This window comes from Pan troglodytes, chromosome 17 (genome assembly GCF_028858775.2).
Source record: "Pan troglodytes isolate AG18354 chromosome 17, NHGRI_mPanTro3-v2.0_pri, whole genome shotgun sequence".
Taxonomy (NCBI): domain Eukaryota; kingdom Metazoa; phylum Chordata; class Mammalia; order Primates; family Hominidae; genus Pan; species Pan troglodytes.
In genome coordinates, this window is record NC_072415.2 from 24858052 (window position 1) to 24884046 (window position 25995).

Consider the following 25995-nt stretch of genomic DNA (forward strand, 5'->3'; position numbering starts at 1 on the left):
CATATTCTGTTTTGATTGGTGGAGTATTCTGTAGACGCCTATTAGGTCTACTTGGTCAACTATCAAATTCAAGTCCAGAATTTATTTGTTAGTTTTCTGCCTTGATGATCTGTCTAACACTGTCAGTGGCATGTTAAAGTCCTCCAGTACTATTGTGGGATGGTGTAAGTCTTTCTGTAGGTCTAGAAGTAGTTGTTTTATGAATCTGGGTGCCCCAGTGTTGGGTGCATATGTGTTTAGGATAGCTAAGTCTTCTAGTTGACTTGAACTCTTTATCATTATGTAATACCCTACTTTGCCATCCACTTTTTTTTAACTGTTGTTGGTTTAAAGTCTGTTTTATCTAATATGGGAATAACAACCTCTGCTATTCTTATATTATTTTTGTTTTCTGCTTGCATGATAGATCTTTCTCCACCTCTTTACTTTGATTCTGTGGGTGTCATTATATGTCAGATGGGCCTCTTGAAGAGAGCAGATGGAATTATCATGTTTCTTTGTCCAATTTGCAACTCTGTGCCTTTTAAGTGGAGAGTTTTAGACTATTTGCATTCAGGGTTAATATTGATATATGAGATTTTGATCCTACTGCGAAGTTGTTAGCTGGTTGCTTTGTAGTTCCTATTGTGTGGTTGCTTTTTAGGGTCTATGGGCTATGTACATAACTGTGTTTTTGTGGTAGAAGATATTGTTCTTTAATTTCCATGTGTAGGCTTCTGATGTAGTTTGGCTGTGTCCTTACCCAAATCTCATCTTGAATTCCCACATGTTGTGGGAGGGACCCAGTGGGAGGCGACTGAGTCATGGAGGCAGGTCTTTCCTATGCTGTTCTCATGATGGTGAGTCTCACGAGGTCTGATGATTTTAAAAATGGGAGATTCCCTGCACAAACCGTCTTTGCCTGCTGCCATCCACATAAGATGTGACTTGCTCCTCCTTGCCTTCCACCGTGATTATGAGGCCTCCCCAGCCATGTGGAACTGTAAGTCCAATAAACTTCTTTCTTTTGTAAATTGCCCAGTCTCAGGTATGTCCTTATCAGCCACGTGAAAACAGATTAATACACCTTCCTTAAGGATCTCTTGTAAGGCTGGTCTAGATGCAACAAATTCCTTAGCAGTTGCTTATATGGAAAATATTTTATTTCTTCTTTGCCTTTGAAGTTTAATTTGGTGAGATATGAAATTCTTGGTTGAAATATCTTTTACTTAAGAGTGCTGAAAGTAGGCCCCCAATCCCTTTTGGCTCATAAGGTTTCTGCTGAACGGTCTGCTGTTAGCCTGATGGGGTTCCCTCTGTATATGATCTAGTGCAAAGTTACTTTTCTGAAACTGTACTTTAATAATACAAACTGCAAAGCCACTATTGTTTTTGCTTTCTTCTTTTCCAAGCACTAGTCAGAAAAATGGAGAAAGGAAGGAAAAGAAGGATGCAAGGCTTATGAGCTATAGTGGTGGTTGTCAGCTAGAACTGTTGTCCACCAGCAGGTGGCCTGAGGGCTTATTAAGACACTTAGTAAGTCTTCTGGGGAGATGTAAAGTAAATGCACAGGAAAATAGATTGTGAAGAGTTGAACTGGAAAAAATAGCTTAGTTATTTGAAAGCAAAATTCTATGGTCTTTAGGTACAAAAGCTACTCTTCTAATAAACCACTTAAGGATGGGAAGAAGACATGGTGAAGGCAGGGCAGACCTCTTCTGTGCTAGGCTTCATGGTGCTTATTCCCACAGCTCTCCAAGATGACTCATATTTTTTCTTCCCCTCCTCTTCTTCCTCTTTTTCTTCCTTGTCCCCTCCCTGTTTTCCCCTTTCTTTTTCTTTTCTTTTAACCATGGAGAAACTGCAGTGCAGAGAGTGTAGATAACCTTCATAGTCCCACACAACTCATGGCTGGCTACTGGCACCAACACCTCTACTTCTTATTCACCATGGAAGCCAGCATGTTGGCTAGTGTCCTGTTTGGCAGCAGAGGCTCGAGTCTCCAACGTTAGTTAACTCCACTTGAGAAACACCTTCTTACATGCCAGTTTGAGACAAAAAAAGAGATAGATAGGGCAGTTCCCCACCACATCCATTTGTGACCATGGCATGAACACAGACTCAAATGAAAGATGTGTATTTTCATCAGAGGGTAAGGAATCATCGACGTGTTTTCACTTTGCTTCAGAGAACTAGTGCTGTATATCAATATTAATGTTCTTTTAGCACATTTTTATACAGATTATTCTTAAAGCAGTCATCTGAGCACTTATATTCCAAACACAATTCCGAATCTTGCCTACTCCCAAGGTCCCCTAAAAACAAAAGTAGTTATCCCTTACTAAAGCTCTTGAGAAGACATTCATATTTAAACTTTGATTCAATGAATATACATTATAAAATAATGAACCTGCTAAAGGATCCTTTTACTCAAGCCTTTTGCTCAGCCATTCAACATATACTTTATGGAGCAAGTACCCTGTGTGCAAAACTGAATTTCAGACAGTCAACCGAACTGTAGTGAGGTCAAAGGAAAGAAATACAGAAGTGCATGATTTTTTAGGGGAAAAGCTTTGGAAAATCCTGGTCATGAGAAGTGAGTTTTAAAAAGTCATTTTCCTGTAATTTAACTCAAAAACATAGATCTGTATTTGCATTGTGGTTAAGAGCACAAGTATTGGAGCTCATTCATTCATTTATTTAATAAACATTTATAGATAATCTACTACTTAGTAAGTACTGTGTTAGGCATTGGGGTGCATTGCTTACCCAAACCAGGTATCGAACCTGTCTTCACTGAATCTTACATTCTAGTGGGGCAGATAGATTAATCGAATGACCGTATTGAAAGACATCAACCTGCACCTGTGGCAGTGCTATAATGAAGATTGCATAGGAGGCTCTTAAGAGCCTATTTATTCCAAAGATATTTAATATAATTGAGGAATTGAGATGAAATTGCTGGAGGAAGTGATATCTGATCTAAGATATAAGGGATGAGCAGCAGGTGATGAGGCCTGGGGAGGGAAGAAAGAGCCTAGCACGGAGAGCAGCATGCATGGCCTGTCAAGGTGAACAGTAGAATCCCAGGCCTGGAATACTGCCTGTGGGGAGAGAGTGAGTGGCTCTGAGGAAAGCAAGTCTCAAATTGAACCGAGACAGGGAGAGTCTGGCCTTTGTTCTGAATACAGTGGTGAGGCATCCACAAGTTTAAAGCAGGGAGAGTAAATGATCAGGGAGTGGACAGAACAGATACACATTGATCAGCTGGAAACCCACTGAAGTGTCCTAGGATGGAGGTAATGATGCTCAGACTTGTGCAGTGGTATAGAAAAGATGAAGAGGATACATTCAAGATGTATTTCAGAGGTGAGCATCAACAGGACTTGGATAATGGGGGTGTGAGACAGGAAGTATTAAGGATGGCTTGGACAACTGAATAGATAGGGGTGCTTTTCACTAAGATAAGGAAGCTTGAAAAGGATTAGGTTTGGGATTTGGAGATAGCAGGAGAAGGGATGAGAATATTGAGTTACGTCTTAATGTGTACCATTTTGAGAGGCCTTTGAGAAAGCCAAGAGGAAATGTCAAGTAGCAAGGATATGAGTCAGAACCTCTGAAGTGAGGTTTGAGCGGGAGATTAACATTTGCAGATAGTGTGCACAGAGGTGGCAGTTGAACTCCTGCATCTGGATGTGATTGCTTAGCAAAAGGGTGTTCCAGAAAGGCCTAGACCTAAGACCTGAGAGACTAACACTCAAAGGCTTGGCCAAAGGAGGAAGGGTTTGACTGGAAAGGCAGGAGGAGAGGCAAAGGCCACTGTTTCCCAAGTACGGAGAGAAAAAGCTAGAGGAAAAAGAGGTCTCAGTACTGGACGATGCTGAGGGCTCACGTAGGACGGAAAACCCATTGTGTTGGATTGAATAACACTGAGGTCTTTGGGGACACTGGTGAAAGCTGTGGCAGAGTCATGGGTCAGATTGAGTGATTGAGGGTGGGGTAGGTGGGAGGTATGGAAGTGGCTGAGAAGTTCAGGGAAGAGAGGGTGAGGACTGGAGGCAGGTGTGGATTTACGTGCTTGGTGTGTGTGTATGTGTCTGTGTGTGTGCACGTATGTGTGTGTGTATGTTTTGTAAGTGAGGGCACTTAGTGTTCCAGTGTCAATGGGAAGGCTCCTGGTGAGAAGGAGAGGTTGAACTTACCCAAGACAGAAGGGTCATTGAGGTCATAAGGTTTCTGAGACAACTCAAGAGATGGGATTAACCTTGGGTGGGAGGAGGAACGGCTTCTGTAAACTTTGAATTAGTGAGGTATCTCACTTTGGTGGCTTCTATTTTCTCTGTAAAGCATGAGGCCACATCCTCTGTGGGGAGGGCTTGGGGAGGTATGGCAGTTGGGGAAACCTGTATGGGAATATTGAAGGAAGCGGAAGTTCGAAATGGTTCACAGATGGCCGGGTGGTAGTTCATGCCCATAATCCCACTACTTTGGGAGGCCAAGGCAGGAGGATCACTTGAAGCCAAGAGTTCAAGTCCAGCCTGGGCAACGTAGTGAGACCCCCATCCATACCAAAAAAAAAAATTAGCCAGGCATGGTGGCACACACCTATAGTCCCAGCTCCTCAGGAGGTTGAGTTGGGAAGATCACTTGAGCCTGGGAGGTTCAGGCTGTAGTAAGCCACAGTTGTGCCATTGAACTCCCGCCTAGGCAACAGGGTGAGACCCCGTCTAAAAAAAATAAAAGAAGAATGAAACAGTCCACTGGGTGCATAGAAAAGCAGGTAAACCAAAGCAAGGGTATAGTGTGGCTGCGAGTGCTGGACCTCTCTGTGCTTGGTGAGCAGGAAACATTTGTGGACACGTTCTGCCTTCATGACAGCCTATGCACACACAGGAAGAGCAGGTAGTGAGGCTCTTCCCGACTGCCATTTTTGCCAAATGATCGCAAAGAAAAGACAGAGAAATAAGGGGATGTGGAGCATTTACAAGACAAAAAAAAAAAAAAAAGTCAATTTCAGCCTAAGCTGAAGAAAAGGACAATGAAGAAAGAAGATTAATAGGTTGGAGAAATTAGGGGGGCCAGTCCATTGAAGACCCCAATGGGTGCTCACCTGTTGGAAGCGAGTTGGTGAAGATGAGATGGCAGATGTGGTGGGCATGGCCTGAGAGTCACTTTGCGGCATGCTCACCTGGGCAGTAAGGTAGATCCAGAAGCGGCTGGCTCCACAGCTGCAGGCCCAATGGCAGGGATCTCCTGGTTCCACCACTGATAGACTGCATGTACTGGGCAGTCCGCCCCCATCTCCAGACCTTAGTGTCCTTGCTGAGATTTGGGGCCAGCTATGCCATCTTTTCAGGTTGGGAGGATTGAATAATGTGATAGACGTGAAACAGCACAACCCCTGACTCCTGATTGGGAATCTGTCAAAAGTGTCAGCCACTGCTATTTCTTTGTTGTGACACATTTTCTAAACAGATCACAAGTTTTGCTGTTGTTCTTGTTTTACTTTTTTAAATTCTAGGAATCAAGGCAAAAAACAACTCAAATTTTATAGAAATTATGTGATTTGCAAATATATTATTATGTTGACTTAATCTCCTCCCCTGTGACCCTACAACTGAGAGTGGAGAGCAGAAGGCCACCCATGGGAATGGCAGGATAAGGGTCGAGTGGAGCCAAGAATAGGATGGTTTAGGGGCTTGCCACCTTCAGGTGTCTCTCTTTTTCAGACTAGGACTAATGTAGGTTCTTTTCATAAACCTTGAAATGAAGGTTTCAAGCACTGAGCGACTTAAGCCACTCAAAGGACTCCTTGTCTCAAAAGAGATGTGAGTAAAAAGTTTACTCATTTAGGTTTATGTACTTGTCTATCACCCACACTCAACAGAGATGGGACTGAATTATATTTATCTTTGTATATACAGACCCACGGCAGGTACTCAGTAATTGTTTGCAGTATGGAGTAGACTGTAATTAGTAAAGTTTTTGGTTCTGTAATGGATTGGTGCAGGATATCTCTATCCCAATGCTATAGACATTTTGGGTCAGATAATTCTTAATTATTGGAACAGGATATATAGCAGCATCGCTGGCTTCTACCCGCTAGATGCCAGAGGCAACCCTCCCACCCCAAGATGTGACAACCAAAAGTGCTTCTGGATATTGCTGAATATCTCCAGGACGAAGGGGACAAAATTGCTTCTGGTTGAAAGACCACTGGTTTAGAGGAAATCTTTAATGTGATCTCTTGTGTTGAATTTTTTAAAGTTTATTTATTTATTTGCACAGGAAAAAAAATGAACTACAATTCAAAATACCTTGCAGGGTATATTTCTGAGAAGTAAGATTCCAAGTATTTTTAATTTCTTTCTATATTCTTCTGGCCTTTTGAAATTTCTCATGTTTCCTACTGTACATGCATTACTCTTATAAGTTGAAAGGGAGAGAATGAAAAAAGTTTAATATTTGAAAATGAGTTTTTGAAAATACATAATTTTTCCTGCTATCCTGACATTCTCGATAATCATATTACTTAAGCTAATGAACATTGTGTTATTTTTATTATTGTAAGTTTTGTTTCATCATCTAATTTTTCAGATACTTTTATTTATTTTAGTATTTCAATCAGCAGTATCATAATCAACTATTAATACTAGTTCTAGATATTGGTACAAACTCATTGGTTAGCCAGGCACTGGAATTTAGTTTCAAAGACACTTGACCCTTTTCTAGAAAGGCGGAAGCTTACCCAGCATGAAGGGACTTTGAGATAACCACGCTTGTCAAGTGTCACTGTGAGAGGCTTAGGGCCCAGGAAACAGGATGGAAGAGGGTATACGTGTATGTGTGTGCATAAATTCACTGGCATACTTAATTTTTAAAATATCAGTCAACTAAGAGAATCTGCAAAACTCCAAATAAGAGAAATATCCAAAAGAAAGGCTCTAGGGCACTCTTTCCTTACCCTTTCATTTGCATTGGTTTAAATTGGGGGAAACTCAAAAAGTGAAGGCTTTTTTCTTTAGCACAGACATTCAGAAAGGGATTGGGGTGAATAGTCCTTAGAGAATATGTGGGAAGATAAAGAGCCGACTCTAGCATTAAAATGTGGGTGGAGCAGCGTATTTTCTTTTTAAAAGCAGAGAAAATTTTCTTATTTTTCCTTCAGTGTTTTAATCACAGGCAATCTTAGATAGCAACTGTATTAGTCAGCTCAGGCTGCCAAGACAGAATACCACAGTCTGGGTGGCTTTAACAACAGAAATTTACTTTTCACAGTTGTGGAGGCTAGAAGTTCAAGATCAAGTTTGGGGAGGGTAGGTTTGATTCTGGGGCCTCTTCTCTTGGCTTGTAGACTACTACCATCTGTCTGTGTGCTCCTGTGACCTCTTCTCTGTATGTGTATGCATGGGGCTGGGGGAGAGAGGGTTGGGGAAGAGGGAGGAAGGGAGGTTGGGGGAGAGAGAAAGAAAGAGAGAGAGTAGGTGCTCTCTGGTGTCTTTTCTTATAGGGCACTAATCCCATCATGAGGGATCCACCCTTATGACCCCATATAACCCCTAATTTCCTTCCCAAATCCTCATCTCCAAAAACCATAGGGGGTTAAGATTTCACCATATGAATTTTGGGGGAACACAGACATTCAATCCACAATACCTAATTAATGATAACATGCAAAAATGGGTGACAAAATTGCTAATTATTTATGAGGCAAAGACAGTCAAAAGTTTTCTCTTGAATAATATTTGTAGTTCAGTGGAATGTAGGCATTTTTGTTGTTGTTGTTTTTGATTTCTCTTAGATGCCTCCTCACATTGCTGCACTATACTTCTTAACAGAAGTGCCGCTCTCCCCCATCAATGTTGCTGTCTTTTACTAGGATCACCAAGTCAGGTTAACAGTCAAAAAATGATCCAGAGGCCAGGTGCAGTGGCTCACGCCTGTAATCCCAGCACTTTGGGAGGCCGAGGCAGGCGGATCATGAGGTCAGGAGATCGAGACCATCCTGGCTAACACAGTGAAACCCCGTCTCTACTAAAAATACAAAAAAGTTAACCGGTCGCGGTGGCGGGTGCCTATAGTCCCAACTACTCCGGAGGCTGAGGCAGGAGAATGGCGTGAACCCGAGAGGCAGAGCTTGCAGTGAGCCGAGATTGCATCACTGCACTCCAGCTTGGGCGACAGAGCAAGACTCTGTCTCAAAAAAAAAAAAAAAAAAAAAAAAAGATCCAGAAATGGATTTCTAGTATCCTCTAGAATTTTTTTCTGGTATCTCTGTTAAAAATATGTCTAAGTAAGTTATTTTATCTGCATCAATATTGATTAAATCTCATTGTGACATAAATATTCAATCAGTATCCCTGCCCTTCTCTCTCTGTCATTGAACTAGAACGTTACACAGATATTTCCCACTCCTTCTTTATCCACTTATCTTAACCTGTTCCAAAGTACGTATTCTCCTGTCTGTGGGTGCAAGAGTTATTTCACCCCCTTATCCTCTCTCCAAATTATCCTATCAACTTCTTTCTTCCCAGTGCCAATTACTCATCAGGAGCCTACTCCTCCTTTTATTTCCCTGTTCAGAGCAACCAGCACTTTAATACATTAGCCAAACATCTAAATATTCCCTAATATTTATTATTAAGCCTCTCCTATATGATTTCAAATGTCATTATGCAGAAGAACAGAGTAAAATTTTCTAAACCACAATCCTTTAAGCCTGTGTTAACAGAGGCTACAGTTGGTTGCAGTAATGTTGGCTATAGTTACACATTTGTGTTCTACCAGTTATCTGTTTGCATACTGCAAGCAGAATACTTCACCTGTTAGTAGATGTGAAGCTAATTTAACCTGAGATTTACAGAAATCAAGTTTCTAGTCTTGCATTATACTTCCAAGGGAAGTGCCCTGCACAAATTTCCATGTAGAGCATGGTGGCCTTTTTTAATGAATTTCTCCACTGCAAGAATGAGATGCTTCTTGGGAGAAGATTCTGGAAGATACTGGAGTAGGAATCACTAGGAATCCTCCCTTCGTAGACAATAACTGCACTGGCAGAATCTGTTTGATGCAATTGTTTTGGAACTCCAGAGTCTTGGAGTCTATCAAAGCCTTGCAACTTCCAGAGAAAGGCTTGCGTGGACAATAAATAGTGGTTAACATGGTAAACTGCAGTTACTTTCAGTCATTCCACCTCTTATCTTAGCACAGTAGTAGTTACCCATTTCACACTCCCACCCCTGTGGCAGGCAGGTATGCATGCGTTCCTGGAGCAGCTTACACACTGCTTGTGGGAGCAAGGGTGGGCAAAAAGGGTCTTGTCTTCCAAAGGTCAGGGATCTGTGCTCTGACTGCTGATTGCTGCTTCCGATCACAGAAGTGCAAAGAGGTGGTGAGCATTGTTGTCACATCTCCCCGCATTGTTGCAAGCCCCACCAACTGAAGTGACTCAGGGAATATAAAAAGCCAGTGCACTTTTATTTTTTACCCCCTTCCCCTCATTTTTCTCTTTTCTTCTTTTGGGACCAGACATTAAAGACTAAAACATCCAAAAGCAACCATGTGTATGGAGAAGTTAGAAAATGACTATGTATGACCCGGGAAAGGTGCAGGCCCAGGAAAGACCTAAGGAGACCTTATGTTTATACCTCAGGCTAATCCTTGGCACAGAGACAGCCTACAACAATCAAACAACAACAATTTTAAATATAAAAAATTAGCAGACTCTGGGGAAAGAATCTGATTTCCAGAGTCACCACATTATTAGATTTAAATGCTCAGTTTTCAATAAGTAATCACAAAACTTACAAGAAACAGGAAAGTTTGGCTCATTCAAATGAATAAAAATAAGTCAATAAGAAAATGTGCCTGAAAAAGAGCCTGATGAGATTTCCACCAAAGACTTTAAAGCAACTGTCTTCAAGATGTTCAAAGTAGGGGAAGATGTAGAGAAACTCAAGAGAACAATGTATTAACAAAATGGAAATATCAATAGAGAAATAGAAAACCTAAAAAGAAACCAAAAAGAAATTTTGAAGCTGAAAAGCACAATAGCTGAAGTGAAAATTTTACTAGAGGGCTTCAAAGGGAGATTTGAGCAGGAAAAAAAACAGAATCAGCAAACTTGAAGATAGGATAGTAGAAATTATTGAGTCTGAGATTCAGCTTATGCATTGTGAGAATTTCAGAGGATGAAAGAGAGAAAGGGGTATAGAGAATGTTTAAAGAAATAATTGCTGAGAATTTCCAAAATTAGTAGAAGACATGAATATAAACATCCAAGAAGCTCAATGAACTCTAAGAGAAACTCAGAGATCCAAACCAAAACACTAATCATACTTTCAAAAGACAGAGAATGTTGAAAGCAGCAAGAAAGAGGCATCACATACAAGGGATCCTTAAGCTTATCCTCAAATTTCTCGTCAGAAACCTTGGTGGCCAGAGATAATGGGCCAATATTCAGTACTAAAAAACACAAAGATACTGTCAACCAAGAATTTTTCATCCAGAAATACCATCCTTTAAAAGCAAGGGAGGTTTTAGTTATTTCTTGCCTTCTGCTAGCTTTTGAATGTGTTTGCTCTTGCTTTTCTAGTTCTTTTAATTGTGATGTTAGGGTGTCAATTTTGGATCTTTCCTGCTTTCTCTTGTGGGCATTTAGTGCTATAAATTTCCCTCTACACACTGCTTTGCATGCTCATGGGTAGGAAGAATCAATATCGTGAAAATGGCCATACTGCTCAAGGTAATTTACAGATTCAATGCCATCCCCATCAAGCTACCAATGACTTTCTTCACAGAATTGGAAAAAACTACTTTAAAGTTCATATAGAACCAAAAAAGAGCCCGCATCGCCAAGTCAATCCTAAGCCAAAAGAACAAAGCTGGAGGCATCACACTACCTGACTTCAAACTATACTACAAGGCGACAGTAACCAAAACAGCATGGTACTGGTACCAAAACAGAGATATAGATCAATGGAACAGAACAGAGCCCTCAGAAATAATGCCGCATATCTACAACTATCTGATCTTTGACAAACCTGAGAAAAACAAGCAATGGGGAAAGGATTCCCTATTTAATAAATGGTGCTGGGGAAACTGGCTAGCCATATGTAGAAAGCTGAAACTGGATCCCTTTCTTACACCTTATACAAAATTCAATTCAAGATGGATTAAAGACTTACATGTTAGACCTAAAACCATAAAAACCCTAGAAGAAAACCTAGGCATTACCATTCAGGACATAGGCATGGGCAAGGACTTCATGTCTAAAACAGCAAAAGCAATGGCAACAAAAGCCAAAATTGACAAATGGGATCTAATTAAACTAAAGAGCTTCTGCACAGCAAAAGAAACTACCATCAGAGTGAACAGGCAACCCACAAAATGGGAGAAAATTTCCACAACCTACTCATCTGACAAAGGTCTAATATCCAGAATCTACAATGAATTCAAACAAATTTACAAGAAAAAAACAAACAACCCCATCAAAAAGTGGGCGAAGGACATGAACAGACACTTCTCAAAAGAAGACATTTATGCAGCCAAAAAACACATGAAAAAATGCTCATCATCACTGGCCATCAGAGAAAAGCAAATCAAAACCACAATGAGATACCATCTCACACCAGTTAGAATGGCAATCATTAAAAAGTCAGGAAACAACAGGTGCTGGAGAGGATGTGGAGAAATAGGAACACTTTTACACTGTTGGTGGGACTGTAAACTAGTTCAACCCTTGTGGAAGTCAGTGTGGCGATTCCTCAGGGATCTAGGACTAGAAATACCATTTGACCCAGCCATCCCATTACTGGGTATATACCCAAAGGACTATAAATCATGCTGCTATAAAGACACATGCACACGTATGTTTATTGTGGCACTATTTACAATAGCAAAGACTTGGAACCAACCCAAATGTCCAACAATGATAGACTGGATTAAGAAAATGTGGCACGTATACACCATGGAATACTATGCAGCCATAAAAAATGATGAGTTCATGTCGTTTGTAGGGACAGGGATGAAATTGCAAATCATCATTCTCAGTAAACTATCACAAGAACAAAAAACCAAACACCGCATATTCTCACTCATAGGTGGGAATTGAACAATGAGAACACATGGACACAGGAAGGGGAACATCACACTCTGGGGACTGCTGTGGGGTTGGGGGAGGGGGGAGGGATAGCATTGGAAGATATACCTAATGCTAGATGACGAGTTAGTGGGTGCAGCGCACCAGCATGGCACATGTATACATATGTAACTAACCTGCACATTGTGCACGTGTACCCTAAAACTTAAAGTATAATAATAATTTTTTAAAAAGCGAGGGAGAAATTAAGACATTCCCTTATAAACAAAACTGAGGGAGTTCATAACCACCAGACATGCCCTGCCAGAAATGCTCAAAGAAGTCCTGCGCATTGAAATGAAAAGACACTAGAGAGTGATTCAAAGCCATGTGAAGAAATAAAGATCTCAGTAAAGGTAAATACCTTAAACAACTATAATAGGTAGTCTTAGTATAACAATGGTTTGTAATTCCGTATTTTTTCACAACTTAACAGACTATGCATTTAAAATAATTAGTTTATGGTTTGGGGCATACAGTGTATAAAGATATAATTTTGGAACATCAACAACCAAAAAGGGTGGGAGCAGAGTTTTTGTGTGTCATCGGACTTAAGCTGATATAAATTTAAAGTGCTGTAACTTTAGTAATCCTATAGCAACCACAAAGAAAACAGCTATAGAATATACACAAAAGAAAGTGGAAAAGGATTTTTTGTAACATTTCATTACAAAAACTCAACTAAACATTGAGAGTAATATAGGAAGTAGGAAAACAAAACTAATGTAATTGTAATTACAAGTAATGTAATCGTAATTACATGTAATATAATTGTAATGCAATTGTAAGGCACATGAAAAACTAATAGCAAGATGATGTAAGTCTCTATCACTAATTATTTTAGATGTAAACAGATTAAACTCTCCAATCAAAAGACAGAGGTTGGCAGAATAGGTTTAAAAGAAAAACGAGATCCAACTATATGCTGTCTTCAAAAGACTCACTTTAGATCCAAAGACACAAGAGATTAAAAATAAAAAGATGGAAAAGGCATTTCATGCAAATAGTTACCAAAAGAGAGCAGAGGTAGCTATGCTAATACCAGAAGAAAATAGATCATAAAATGTTACAATAGGCAAAGACATTATATATTAATAAAATATTTAATACCACAAAAGGATATAACAATTATAAACATTTGTGCACCTAATAACAGACCATCAAAATATATAAAACAAAAACTGAAAGAATGGAAGGGAGAAGTAGACAGTTATATGGTAATAATGGATGCAAAAATCACACATACATAAGGAAATAGAGGACTTAACACAATGAAGCAGCTATCTAACAGATACATACAGGACACTACCCAACAGCGGCATACAGTCTTCTTAAGTGCACAAGAAACATTCTCCAGGACAAAACATAGGTTAGGCCACAAATTAAGTCAAAATGAGGCATATACATACAACGGAATATTATTCAGCCTAACAAAGGAAGGCAATTTGCACATATGCTACAAAACAGATGAACTGTGAGATGAAATAAGCCAGTAACAAAAAGACAAATACTTTATGATTCCACTCATATGAGGTACTTATAATAGTCAAAATCATAGAGACAGAAAGTAGAGTGGGGCTTGCCAGAGCTGGGAGGAGGGGAGAATGGAGAATTGTTTACTGGGTCAGAGTTTGAGTTTAACATGTTGAAGAGTTCTAGAGATGGATGGCAGTGATGGTTGCGTAACATTATGGATGTATTTAATACCACTGAACTATACACTTAAAATGGTTAAGACGGTAAATATTGTGTGTATTTTACCACAATAAAAAAAAAAACAGGATAAAAAACAAGTCAACAGTACAGTACAAAGGACCCCATGTGCTGATTACCAGCCCCCACAATCACAACCCGTGGTCAGTTCTGCCCCCCCGACCTGTATTATTTTGATGCAGATTGTGTGTGTGTGTGTGTGTGTGTGTGTGTGTGTGTGTGTGTGTGTGTAACATATTTCATGAAAACGCAGATTCCATTCAGTGATATAAAATAGCACATCATAAGCTTTTTTGCACGTAACTTGTTGTTCTTTTTTTTTTTTTTAATTTAAGGCCAAGTGCGGTGGCTCATGCCTGTAATCCCAGCACTTTGGGAGGCCGAGGTAGGCAGATCACGAGATCAGGAGATCAAGACCATCCTGGCCAACGCAGTGAAACCCCGTCTCTACCAAAAATACAAAAAATTAGCCAGGCGTGGTGGCGGGTGCCTATAGTCCCACCTACTGGGGAAGCTGAGGCAGGAGAATTGCTTGAACCTGGGAGGCAGAGATTACAATGAGCTGAGATTGCACCACTGCACTCTAGCCTGGGCAACAGAGCAAGACTCCGTCTCAAAAAAAAAAAAAAAAGGAAAGAAAGAAAAAATGGTGGAAGGGGTGGAGAAATTCCTTTTAATGGGTACAAACCACACAATGCAGGTGACCATTACTCTAAAAGCCCAGGCTTCATCACTATGCAATATATCTGTGTAACAAAACTGTACTTGTGCCTGCTAAATCTATGAAATTAAAAAAAAAAAACATGAATCTGATTTGCCTTTAGTCACCAGATGACTGCAGATAGGCACACAGAGGTGTGAGACAGCACTTTCCATTTGCCCTTCATCTCTTGTTCCTCTGCCATTCCCCATGAAGCCGTGCTGGGGCTGACCTGCTGGAGGATGAGACCTGTGAAGCTGAGTCAGCTGCCCTGGTCATCCCAGCCAAGGCCATGTCCTCTCTGCTCAGCCAACAACTGTCCAATGAACATGTGAATGAGCCCTGCTGAAATCAGAACTGACCAGCCCACTTGAGCCTAAATTCCTGACAAACAGATCTGTGAACTAAGTAAATACTTAAAAAAATGAGATGCTGATGGTCCCTGAATTTCTCAAGAGGCAAAGAATGGTCCCACCTAGCAACTTATAAATGTTCAGAAGTTAGACGGCCACAAAGAAGTAGCACCTCATATACATTCTCTTGCTATCTACAATAAGGTGAAGGAAGGCATTTATCTTCTCTGCAACCAGAAAACCTATAACCCAAATGCCCAGGAACACAAGAACACTGTTCACCATTCTGCTATGCTTATTAGCAGAAGATATATCAGCTCACAAAATCCCCTTTGAAACAGAAACTAAAATAATGCTCAATGATCATTCTACTCCCACGGGGGAGGAGGGAGAGGAGCATAAATCAGGACAAGAGCTGGGTTTAGAACTTGGATCACATGTGGCTTTTCTCAATGATCACAAACCCCAGCTTCCTATAATTAATAATTGGATGTATTAAGTGTTTTATGGAGCAGTCCAGCCAGAGAGCAACTATAAAATGGAAACATGGACCAGCTTGGTAAAGGGAAAGATGAAATTGTAGGATTAATTTGTTCGTTCATTGAGTATTTCATAACAATAAACGTATTGTATTTATAAAGGGAAAAAACTCTGGGTGTAATTTGGCTGCTTGGTTGTTTATATCCTACAGTGCAGTTTCAGTATGTTTCATGTTAGTGTGCCTGTTTTAAAATGTTTTACTTAATTATCGTAAGACGTTTTTAATGCAATGAAACTTCAAGCCAGAAAAATCTTAGAAAATTAACGAAATAGGGAGTAGAGAGAAATGGAGATAGCATTAAACTAAATACAAAGAAAAAATTGAAACAAATTTTTTTATTTGACAAAAATTAGCCAGGTGTGGTGGCGGGCGCCGGTAATCCCAGCTACTCAGGAAGCTGAGGCGAGAGAATCGCTTGAACCTGGGAGGTGGAGGCAGTGAGCTGAGATCGTGCCACTGTACATCACCAGCCTGGGCGACAGAGTGAGACTCCTTCTCCAAAAAAAAAAAAAAAAAAAAAGAGTCTCTTCATTAAAATAAACCTAATACTTCACTTGTTTAGTAAAGCAATGCAAATTAATACCTGATGATAAAGTCAGAAGATGTATATATGTTTGTGTTCCTGCTTTCTTTCATTTCACAGTCTAATTCTCCCAGACTAGGATTTTTGCTAGCTATTTGTTCTATCACCCAGAATTTTGAGAAGGCTTAAAAGCATATTATTGATTTGTGCACTTGGTGCAAAATTCAAAAGGTATAAAGGGGTATCTCTCCCTGAACCTGATCCTCAGCCTTCAGTTTCCTCCCTTGGAATAATCACTGTATACTTCTCTTGTGTGTCTTTCTAAAAACATGTTCTGTTTATTTAAATATATGTGTGTATGTGTATTTACACAAGTGATGGCATACCACATACATTGTTAAACAGTTTCCTTGTGTCCTTTAGCAATAAAATCTGACCAGCAGTTCTTAACACATGGAGCTGCACACTATAAGTGACCAGTCCCTGCCCATGGCCACCTGGATGGTTTTCATGTTGCTGTGTAAAGGAGGCTTCAAAGTGTCTTCTGTACTCATCACTCATGCTTGTGAGAATCTACAGGTTAGATTCTGTGTGTGAATCTATCCTATTCTAATCCTTTTCGGCATTTCCTCAGCTACCCTTACTCGTTCATTTTTCCAAATGAACTTTAATATCAGTTTTTCTGGTACAACTTTTTTCCATTCCAGTTGGTTAATTTTTGGATTGCAATAAATTTATGATTTAACTTTTAATTTTACCCTTTATGAACTTGACCATAGTAAGCTGTTCCCATACTCAAATATTTCCTGTCCTGTAATTGCATTTTAAGTTTTCCTTTATGTAGAACTTGCGCCCTTCTTACGAAGTTTATTCCTAAGCAGTTCATCATTTTTGTTGCTGCAATAAATGGAAGTATTTCTTCCTTGATGTCCTCCACCTAAGATTGTCTGTATGGAAAGATTGTATATTTCTGTGTGTTACATTTAATCCTGCCACTGTAATCTCTTCTTATTTGTAATTTTTTCATGTAATTATTTTGGGTTTCTAGGTAAATAAACATGTCACCTACAAATAATTGTCATTTTACCTATTGAAAGTTCTTTATTCTAATTTTCCCCTGAAACTGAAATATCTTAATTACTTTATAATAGTGTATTTAAGCATACTCCCGGGCAGACAGGGTCAGGGTCCTCTGCAATTGCAGGTGACTAGGTCTCCTGTGTGGCCAGCAAGAACCCTCTAATGCCTTCACTTAATTCTACTTTTGCTTTAATTTTAGTTTTGTTGGCTGTTCTTTTATTTGCTGATAGAAATTACAGTAATTCAATCCTCATATTTGTTTAGTATTAAAGAACAGTGGGTGAGAAGTAGTCATGGTTTCGGTGATTTAAACTTTCACTTTTTAGGTTTCTTTACAAATTCTGTTTAACATTCAGAGAAAGCAAAATAAGTCACAGCAGTTTAAAATTATCCAGTTTAAAAGGTATGGAGTATTATTTTAATATTGAGTCTATTTTACTGTGGTCTTATTATCTGAAAACTGGTAATCTTGTGGGGAACCAAATTAATTCTTTTCTTTCTTCTATAACTTAATTCAGTGGTGACTCCAGTATCACAATGCTCTTAAGTCTCATTAGTATAAACACTAGCTGTGAACTCCCATTCACAATTGCTACAAAGAGAATAAAATACCTGGGAATACAAGTTGTGAAGGACCTCTTCAAGGAGAACTACAAACCACTGCTCAAGGAAATCAGAGGGGACACAAACAAATGGAAAAACATTCCATGCTTATGGATAGGAAGAATCAATATCGTGAAAATGGCCATACTGCCAAAGTAATTTATGGATTCAACGCTATTCCCATTAAGCTACCATTGACTTTCTTCACAGAATTAGATAAAACTACTTTAAATTTCATATGGAACCAGAAAAGAGCCCATATATCCAAGACGATCCTAAGCAGAAAGAACTAAGCTGGAGGCATCACGCTACCTGACTTCAAACTATACTGCAAGGCTACAGTAACTGAAAAAGCATGGTACTGTTACCAAAAGAGATGTAAGGTCTGATGGAACAGAGCAGAGACATCAGAAATAACACCACACATCTACAACCATTTGATCTTCAACAAACCTGACAAAACAACAATGGGAAAGGATCCCCTATTTAATAAATGGTGCTGGGAAACTGGCTAACCGTATGCAAAAAACAGAAACTGGACCCCTTCCTTACACCTTATACAAAAATTAACTCAAGATGGATTAATTAAGACTTAAATGTAAAACCCCAAACCATAAAAACCCTAGAAGAAAACCTGGGCAATACCATTCACGACATATACATGAGCAAAGACTTCATGACTAAAACATCAACAGCAATTGCAACAAAGCCAAAATTGACAAATGGGATCTAGTCAAACAAAAGAGCTTCTGCACAATGCAAGAAATTATCATCAGAGTGAACAGGCAACCTACAGAATGGGGGAAAATTTTTGCAAACTACCCATCTAACAAAGGTCTAATATCCAGAATTTATAAGGAACTTAAACAAATTTATGAGAAAAAAGCAAACAACCCCATCAAAAAGTGGGCAAAGGATATTAACAGACACTTCTCTAAAGAAGACATTTCTGCGGACAACAAATATATGAAAAAAGCTTATCATCACTGGTCATTAGAGAAATGCAAATAAAAACCACAGTGAGATACCATCTCACGCCAGTTAGAATGGTGATCATTAAAAAGTCAGGAAACAACAGATGCTGAAGAGGCTGTGGAGAAATAGGAATGTTTTTACACTGTTGGTGGGAGGGTGAATTAGTTCAACCGTTGTGGAAGACAGTGTGGCAATTCCTCAAGGATCAAGAACCAGAAATACCATTTGACCCAGCAATCCCATTACTGGGTTTACACCCAAAGAATTATAAATCATTCTACGATAAAGACACATGCACACATATGTTTATTGCAGCACTATTTACAGTAGCAAAGACTTAGAACCAACCCAAATGTCCATCAATGATAGACTGGATAAAGAAAATGTGGCACATATGGACCATGGAATACTATGCACCCATAAAAATGAGTGAGTTCATGTCCTTTGCAGGGACCATGGATGAAGCTGGAAGCCATTATTCTTAGCAAACTAACATGGGAACAGAAAACCAAACACCGCATGTTCTCACTCATAAGTGGGAGTTGAACAATGAGAACACATGGACACAGGGAGGGGAACATCATGCGGTAGCACCTGTTGTGGGGGTGGGGTCAAGGGAGGGAGAGCATTAGGACAAATACCTAATGCATGTGGGGCTTAAAACCTAGATAATGAATTGATAGGTGCAGCAAACCACCATGGCACATGTATACCTATGTAAAAACCTGCACGTTCTGCACATGTATCCCAGAACTTAAAGTAAAAAACAAACAAACAAACAAAACACCAGCTGTTTTACTGGTGAGTGGACGTGCAAGTTAATTAAGATTCCTGGTTGCAAGAATATTAATAATCTAGGTTTTATTGTTGTTAAATTTAACATAACATGAGGAAAATTAAGGCAATAAATTATAGATTTGATCTTAGCTTAGAAACCAATTCGTTATGTGACCTTTGGTAAGCCATTTAACCTCTCTACTTAGATATTTTCAACTTATGAATGTGACTGTTATTAAACATTCAATATTAAAGTAAATGTTAATTAATATTCAATATTCAACCCCTTATGTTTGTAATCATACTCTCAGTCACTATTATAAGTCCTCACTAAACAGCCCATGGTGTTGATAGTGTTACTCAGTGTGGTTATTCTGATCCTCACGTGACATTTTAGATGTTGAAATTGGATAGGTGTTCATGACTTCTTCCTTAGCTCTTCGGCAGATTGAGGGAGTGGCTAGGATTAAAACCCACAGTCGTATGTTTTTAATCAGCTGCTGTCTTTAGCTCACCGTAAGTTCATCAGACTGTCTCCCACAGCTTATTGTCTACCACTTTCTCAGGAAGTTGGTAAAGATTAACTCTTACTTCTTGCTAAAGTCATTGCAAATTGGAAATGTTGAATAATACAAATACAAGTTGACCTCCTGGAGATAAGACACTGGCATTGTAAAACACAGCGATGATATTGTAAAATATTTTAACTAAGGAAAATAACCCCACTTGAAATAATGGTCAAAGGGGCACCCACCTAAATTTTTTTTAAATTCTATATACCAAGCCTTTTCCTTTCTTCTAATCTAGGACACCAGAATTTGTCTTTTGTTCTAACCATACTTTGTTATGATGTCCTATTTTTATATTTCTAAGGCTAAAATAATGTTCATTGTAGAAAGAATCAATGGGAGGAAAAGACACATGAGAGAAGTCAGTCGTATCATGATGAATCTGCCAATTTACTGAGTTTTTGTTCATCTGCAGCTGACGTAGTTTAAGTGATAATGTATGACCAACATTTTTTACCCTAACAGCCATCAGATAGATAGAAGCAAAATATTCACTAAAATTTTAGAACAGGGGTCCCCAACCTACAAGCCATGGACAGGTACTGGCCCAAGGCCTTTTAGGAACCAGGCTGCACAGCAGGAAGTGAGCAGCAGGCTGGTGAGCATTACTGCCTGAGCTCCACCTCCTGTCAGATCAGCGATGGCATTAGATTCTCATAGGAGTGTGAACCCTATTGTGAACTGCACATGCGAGGGATCTAGGTTGCACACTCCATATGGGACTAATGCCTAATGACCTGAGGTGCAACAGTTTTATCCCAAAACCACCCCTCGCCCAAGCCCCTGTCTGTGGAAAAAATGTCTTCCACGAATCTGGTCCCTGGTGCCAAAAAGATTGGGAATCACTGTTTTAGAATATAGAGCAGCAGTCCTGAAACTAATCAGCAATACAAAACTACACATAGTAAAGGTCTGGAAGAGTTAAACAGAGTGAATATTTTAGAAATGGAGAAAAACTGAAATATATTCACACACAAATGCATTAATCAGACACTGATAGCATGAAAAGGCGTAGGCATGTCTGAAGTTTATGATTTGTTTTGAAAAGATGAGATGAACCTTGGTTTTCATTCGATGCGGTGAGGTCTGTGGGGTTTGGGGCCAGTGGATGCCCTGTCTGAATTTAGAGACCTCTCAAAGGAGAGGCAGAGGTGACTCTTCTTAACCAAAAAGAGAGTGTCTTTAAAGTAGATCTTTTTGTGACATTTACCTGGGCGATCAGTGCTGCAGCTATCCAATGGATGCTTAGCTATGTGTTCCAGTTCTGGAATGTCATTTTTCCAGGATGATGTCTTGTTTTGTTTTTACCAGAACCAGGACGCTTGTTTTCTCATGCTCTCTGCAAAATTGTAACTTTACTGAGGAATTTGGAGAGATCCTATCAGTATGATCTCCCTGAGGTGCTGAGAGGAGGTGCTGATGGGAAGTCATGAGTAAACAGGGAAAAGAAAAGCCTCTTGGAAGGGAGGGCTATAAATTATTTTTAAACCCCCTCTGTGATTATTTAGCTAAATGCAGGAGGCGTAGTGAACTTTATTTTCAAGTGTGTAACCTTTTCACAGTCATAAACTGCATACCAGAATGTGCAGTGGTTTTAATTAACCACCCTGTTGTGTGAAACCAAAAACCAAACTGAATAGGAGGGTCTTTTTTAATACCCATTGATTTGAGTAATTAGAAAAAAAAAGGAAGCATTGTAAGCAGCATTCTGCAGCTGAATTTATCCCTGTCTTTTTACTTTTAACTAGAGTTGGAGAAAAAAATGTAAATTACACTATTTGGTTTCATTTCTTAGTTTGGAAAAATGAGTATGACCAGTAGTAATTAATTAGCAGAGGCACTATTTATGTAATGGTTTCTTTCAGATAGTGTACCTTGACGGGGGAAAGTAGGCAGTTTGCATATTTTGTGGGCTTTAGTGACTATGATTTAGCAAAACAATATCCTGGAATGTATTAGGAAATAAAAATGACAGATTCATCTTGCTGTATTTTCTGCCCTGAAAAGCTATTTATGTAAGTATAAATGCTGTATTTGTATTGTAGTACAAAGATAGCTGCAAAAGATGGGCTCCTTAGTCACTGTTTTTGAGATGACAGTAAAACAGGGAAAACCAGGAAACCACCACCTGTGTTGTGATTATCAACTCCATATAAAACATGCATGGATATGCTCTCATTTTAAGAAATTCCAATCGATGACCATCCAAATTGCAAAATGCGTAAGTGAGGGTAGTTGTGAACATTGCAAAAGAATGCTGTCAAAGAAGTAATAAGGCCGGACGTGGCGGCTCACGCCTGTAATCCCAGCACTTTGGGAGGCTGAGGTGGGCAGATCACCTGAGGTCAGGAGTTCAAGACCAGCCTGACCAACATGGTGAAACCCGGTGTCTACTAAAAATACAAAAATTAGCTGGGTATCTTTATTTTTAATCTTGGTGGGACTTCTTCCAGTGTGGGAAAAGTGATCAAATAAGTCACACAGGTAGGTTTTTTAAAGGAGACTAACAGACTTGTAAAAAGAGTAATAGCTATGTATTCGCACAGGCATTTTGTTGCAGCTGAACTGCATTGGGTTCAAATAATAAATCTACCACTGAAACACTGCACGAACTTGGGCAAATTACCTAAGTTTTAAACTTCAGATCCCACTTGGAACATACAGGATAATTGTACTCTTCCCCGCGTGGCTGAAGACAGGTGAAGTGTGAAAGGTACAGCCCCACACAGGCACACAGTTTATTATCACGGTATATGAATACGGTTTTCAGTTACAATTACTTTAAATACCTCTTCCAGGCAACTTTAATAGTTGTAAACTATTAAACTCTCCCCTTCTTTTTACATATTTCCCACAATGTCCAGCATGGTGCTTATCAAAAAGGGGTACTTGATAAATGCTTGTAGCATTGTTGAATTATTTGATCCTGATTTATTTACTTTCTCATTTCATAGAAAGCTAAATTAGTCCACAGGAAATTAGCCATGTATTTCTACACTTTCCACTGGAATGTTCTTCATTCTATCAAAAGGAAAGAAAAGCTGGCTTACTTTCTGCAGATTTTTTACTTTTCCATTTGAGTTTTAAGGACTATTAAAAAAAAATAGGACTTTCTTTTATCTTCCCACGTCATGAATCAGTGCACTCAGATGCAAAGATCATTTTCCACTTTTCTGATCTTTTCCAGTTTTATTATCATCTCCAAAGCTAATGAGAGCCATTGCTCCCTATCTATTCTCTGCTACAGAAGTCAGTATGTCTAGCCACATAAATGATTTCTTTTAAACTCTTAGTATAGCCACGCCTTTACTGGAAAGGAGCAGGAAACAGCGCCCAGGGAGCGACCTCACTGTATTGAGCTCTGGCCTCCTACCAGGCATGCCTTCCTCAGGGCTTTGCATCTGTAATCTCACTTACCCTCGCAGCATCCCACAGGCCCTTGTTTTACCAGTGAGTAACCAGAGGCCTAATGGGATTAAGAAATTTACGCAAGGTCAGGAGGCTCAAAAGTGAGGGTGGGAAGAGTCAAACCCGAGCAGTGTGACTCCAAGGCAGGAATCTTAACCACTGCCTGAGGACTAACAGCAGCACCTCTGCCTTTCTATAGAAGGCACAAATATGTGCTCAGTGATACTTCTTGATACATAAAAGTAAAAAAGAGAAAACATTTTGAAATGCATAAACTTTGGATTTCACTCCTGCCTTACTTGTGGCCGGGTGACCCTAAGCCAAATCACGTAGACTTTGTGCCTTAATTTTCGCAAATCAACAACAAATTAAAATATACACCTTACAGAGATGTTGTTGGGATTCGATGTGATAATCCTTATAAAGCAAGTAAGTAGCACTATGCTTGGCACACAGGTGGATGATGAAGCTACTGTAAGACTGATTTTTAAAGACCTTTTGAGCAGTGCTAAATTAGAGCATCAACTATAATCTGTTGGCAGTAAGAAATCATTGGATGTCTATAAACTTGTCCCAGAGGTACATGATCAGATTTGTGTTGTTGAAAAAATGACTTTAAAAGCATTGTGGAGGCTGTAGTGAGTGGGAGCAGAATCAGAGATAAGGCACGTGGTCAGAAGCTTCCCTGAGGTCTTGGCAAAAGGAGGTGAAGGTTTGAGCAGAACGGTGGTCATAGACACAGAAGCACAGCTCCATGAATACTGCAGAGAAGGAACTAAAGGGATTGAGCTGCCATTTGGACGTAAGGAAAGGAAGTGGTTACACATGGCCTTGTAATAGCAGCTGGGCATATGGTGAATATGGTGATGCTATTAACCACAAATAAGAAATACTTGTGGAGAAATAGATTGTACGGTGAAGATCATGAGGCTAATTTGAGAAAGGCTGAATTTTAGATTTCCTACCAAAAATCACAGAGAAAATGTTTATTAGAAATTGGCCCAGGGTACAGAAGTTACATCTGAGACACAGACCAACATTTGGGATTAATAGAGAGAGTGGCAGAAGATGCCTGGTAGTAAATGACTACCAGCAGCATCACCACTACCACACTGGGTGTCCCAGCAGCGCTCAGCACATCTTTGTGGCAGGAGGATGAGGTAGAAGGGAAGGACTAGAGAGTGTGTGTAATGCCTGAAGAGAAAGTGCCTTGGAGAGGAGAGAGGCAGGGGAGGCAGGAAGAGCTGGCAGGGAGGCTGAGAAACCCGCCCCCCCGCTGCACCAGGAGAACTGGGACCAGGGGTGCGCCATGCAATGGCTTCGATTCTCAACTTACCTCCGTTTGTCTATATTGAAAAAGATTTCACAGAAACCCCAAGAATCAGTGTCTTCCCTTTTGCGCACTCCTCACGAATAGTCTGAATGCTGCTATTTAGTCACTTCCATGCAGGGAGGGCCGCAAAAGGCAGTTGCCCCACTGGAGAGCAGCTCTTGTTGCAGGTTACAAAGGGGAACAGGATGGCATGCCGCGGTGCTTCCAACAGATTGTGTCTGAAAATGAGTGACTCATGGTCTTAGCTCTTTGTCACCTTCAGTCTATTTTTCCATTGTCCTTTTTCTGAATTTCTTCACCAAGCTTTGTGCTACCCTTCAGATACATTTATTGGTAGTGCCTCCCACAGCTACATGGAAATACCCTGAAAAAGGGAAAAAAAGTTTCACCATCCTCTGCATTTCAATGAGGAGACTTGGGTTCAAGATGTGCCTTTGCCTCTGCAGAGCTCCTCCCCGCCCTCAGCCTGCAGCAGGCTAGCTCCTCTATCCTCACAGCCTGGCCCTGCTGTCAAGGTGCCCACTGAGCACCTCATTGCAAAACCTTAGGACTGTGTCCAGGGCTTCACTTACTTGACCATGGAAAAGCGCTGGGCCCGGTGAGACCGTTCCCACCTTCTTGAAATCTACTTTGGCTTCCCAGACATCATCCTAGACTCAATTTTCTCCCATCTGGCCTTTCCTTCTTTCTCAGATTCCTTTGCTGCCTCCTCTTTCTCTATCCGACTTCAAATATTATTTCGTGGAGCTCTCTTCTCTCCCAGTCTCTGAGTAATTTCACTCAGTCTTACGGCTAATGGCTTCCAAAGTTCTGTCTCCAGCTCCTATCCCCACCTTGACCTTCCTCTGCTTAGTGAGCACGTCCACCCCAGACATATGAAACTAATCCAAACCAAATTTATTATCCTATCTTCCAAGCCTAGATCAGAAAATGACTCCACCATCTAACCAATTGCTCAAGCCAGTAACCTACGAGCGTCCTTGACTCCTCTCCTTCACAAATCACCTATATCCAATTAGAAACCAAACCTATTGATTTTGCCTCCAAAGTCTTCTCTCCCTCTCTGCTTTTGCAACCTAGTGCAGGCCCCAAGAGTCTCCCTCACTTTGACTACAGGATGGTGTCTCCTTATCTGGTCTTCCTGTCTCTCTGCTTACTTCCCTACATCTTATTCTCCTCGTTGCAGTTAAAGTGATCTTTCAAATCTAATCATGGCACTGAATGCTGAAATCCCTTCAGCAGCCTCTCCAGCAGCCTCAGAATAACCAGCTTTCTGGGACCTTCATGACCTGGTCCTTGCTC

General features: G+C 40.0%; 1 protein-coding gene across 24 annotated transcripts in view; it reads left to right on the forward strand.

Annotated features, from left to right (window-relative positions):
* L3MBTL4 (L3MBTL histone methyl-lysine binding protein 4) overlaps window positions 1–25995 on the forward strand; it is a 470574-nt gene that overhangs the window by 379142 nt on the left and 65437 nt on the right. The window contains exon 17 of one of the 24 annotated variants that reach the window (XM_054672319.2): window positions 14167–14478. The exons of 22 other annotated variants lie outside the window; for them this stretch is intronic. In XM_054672319.2, the coding sequence (XP_054528294.2) occupies window positions 14167–14327 (161 nt within the window). In that variant the 3' untranslated portion in view covers window positions 14328–14478. Of the gene's footprint in view, window positions 1–14166; window positions 14479–25995 lie in introns of those variants that run through there. One more of the 24 variants, XM_063795952.1, reaches the window with a different exon arrangement.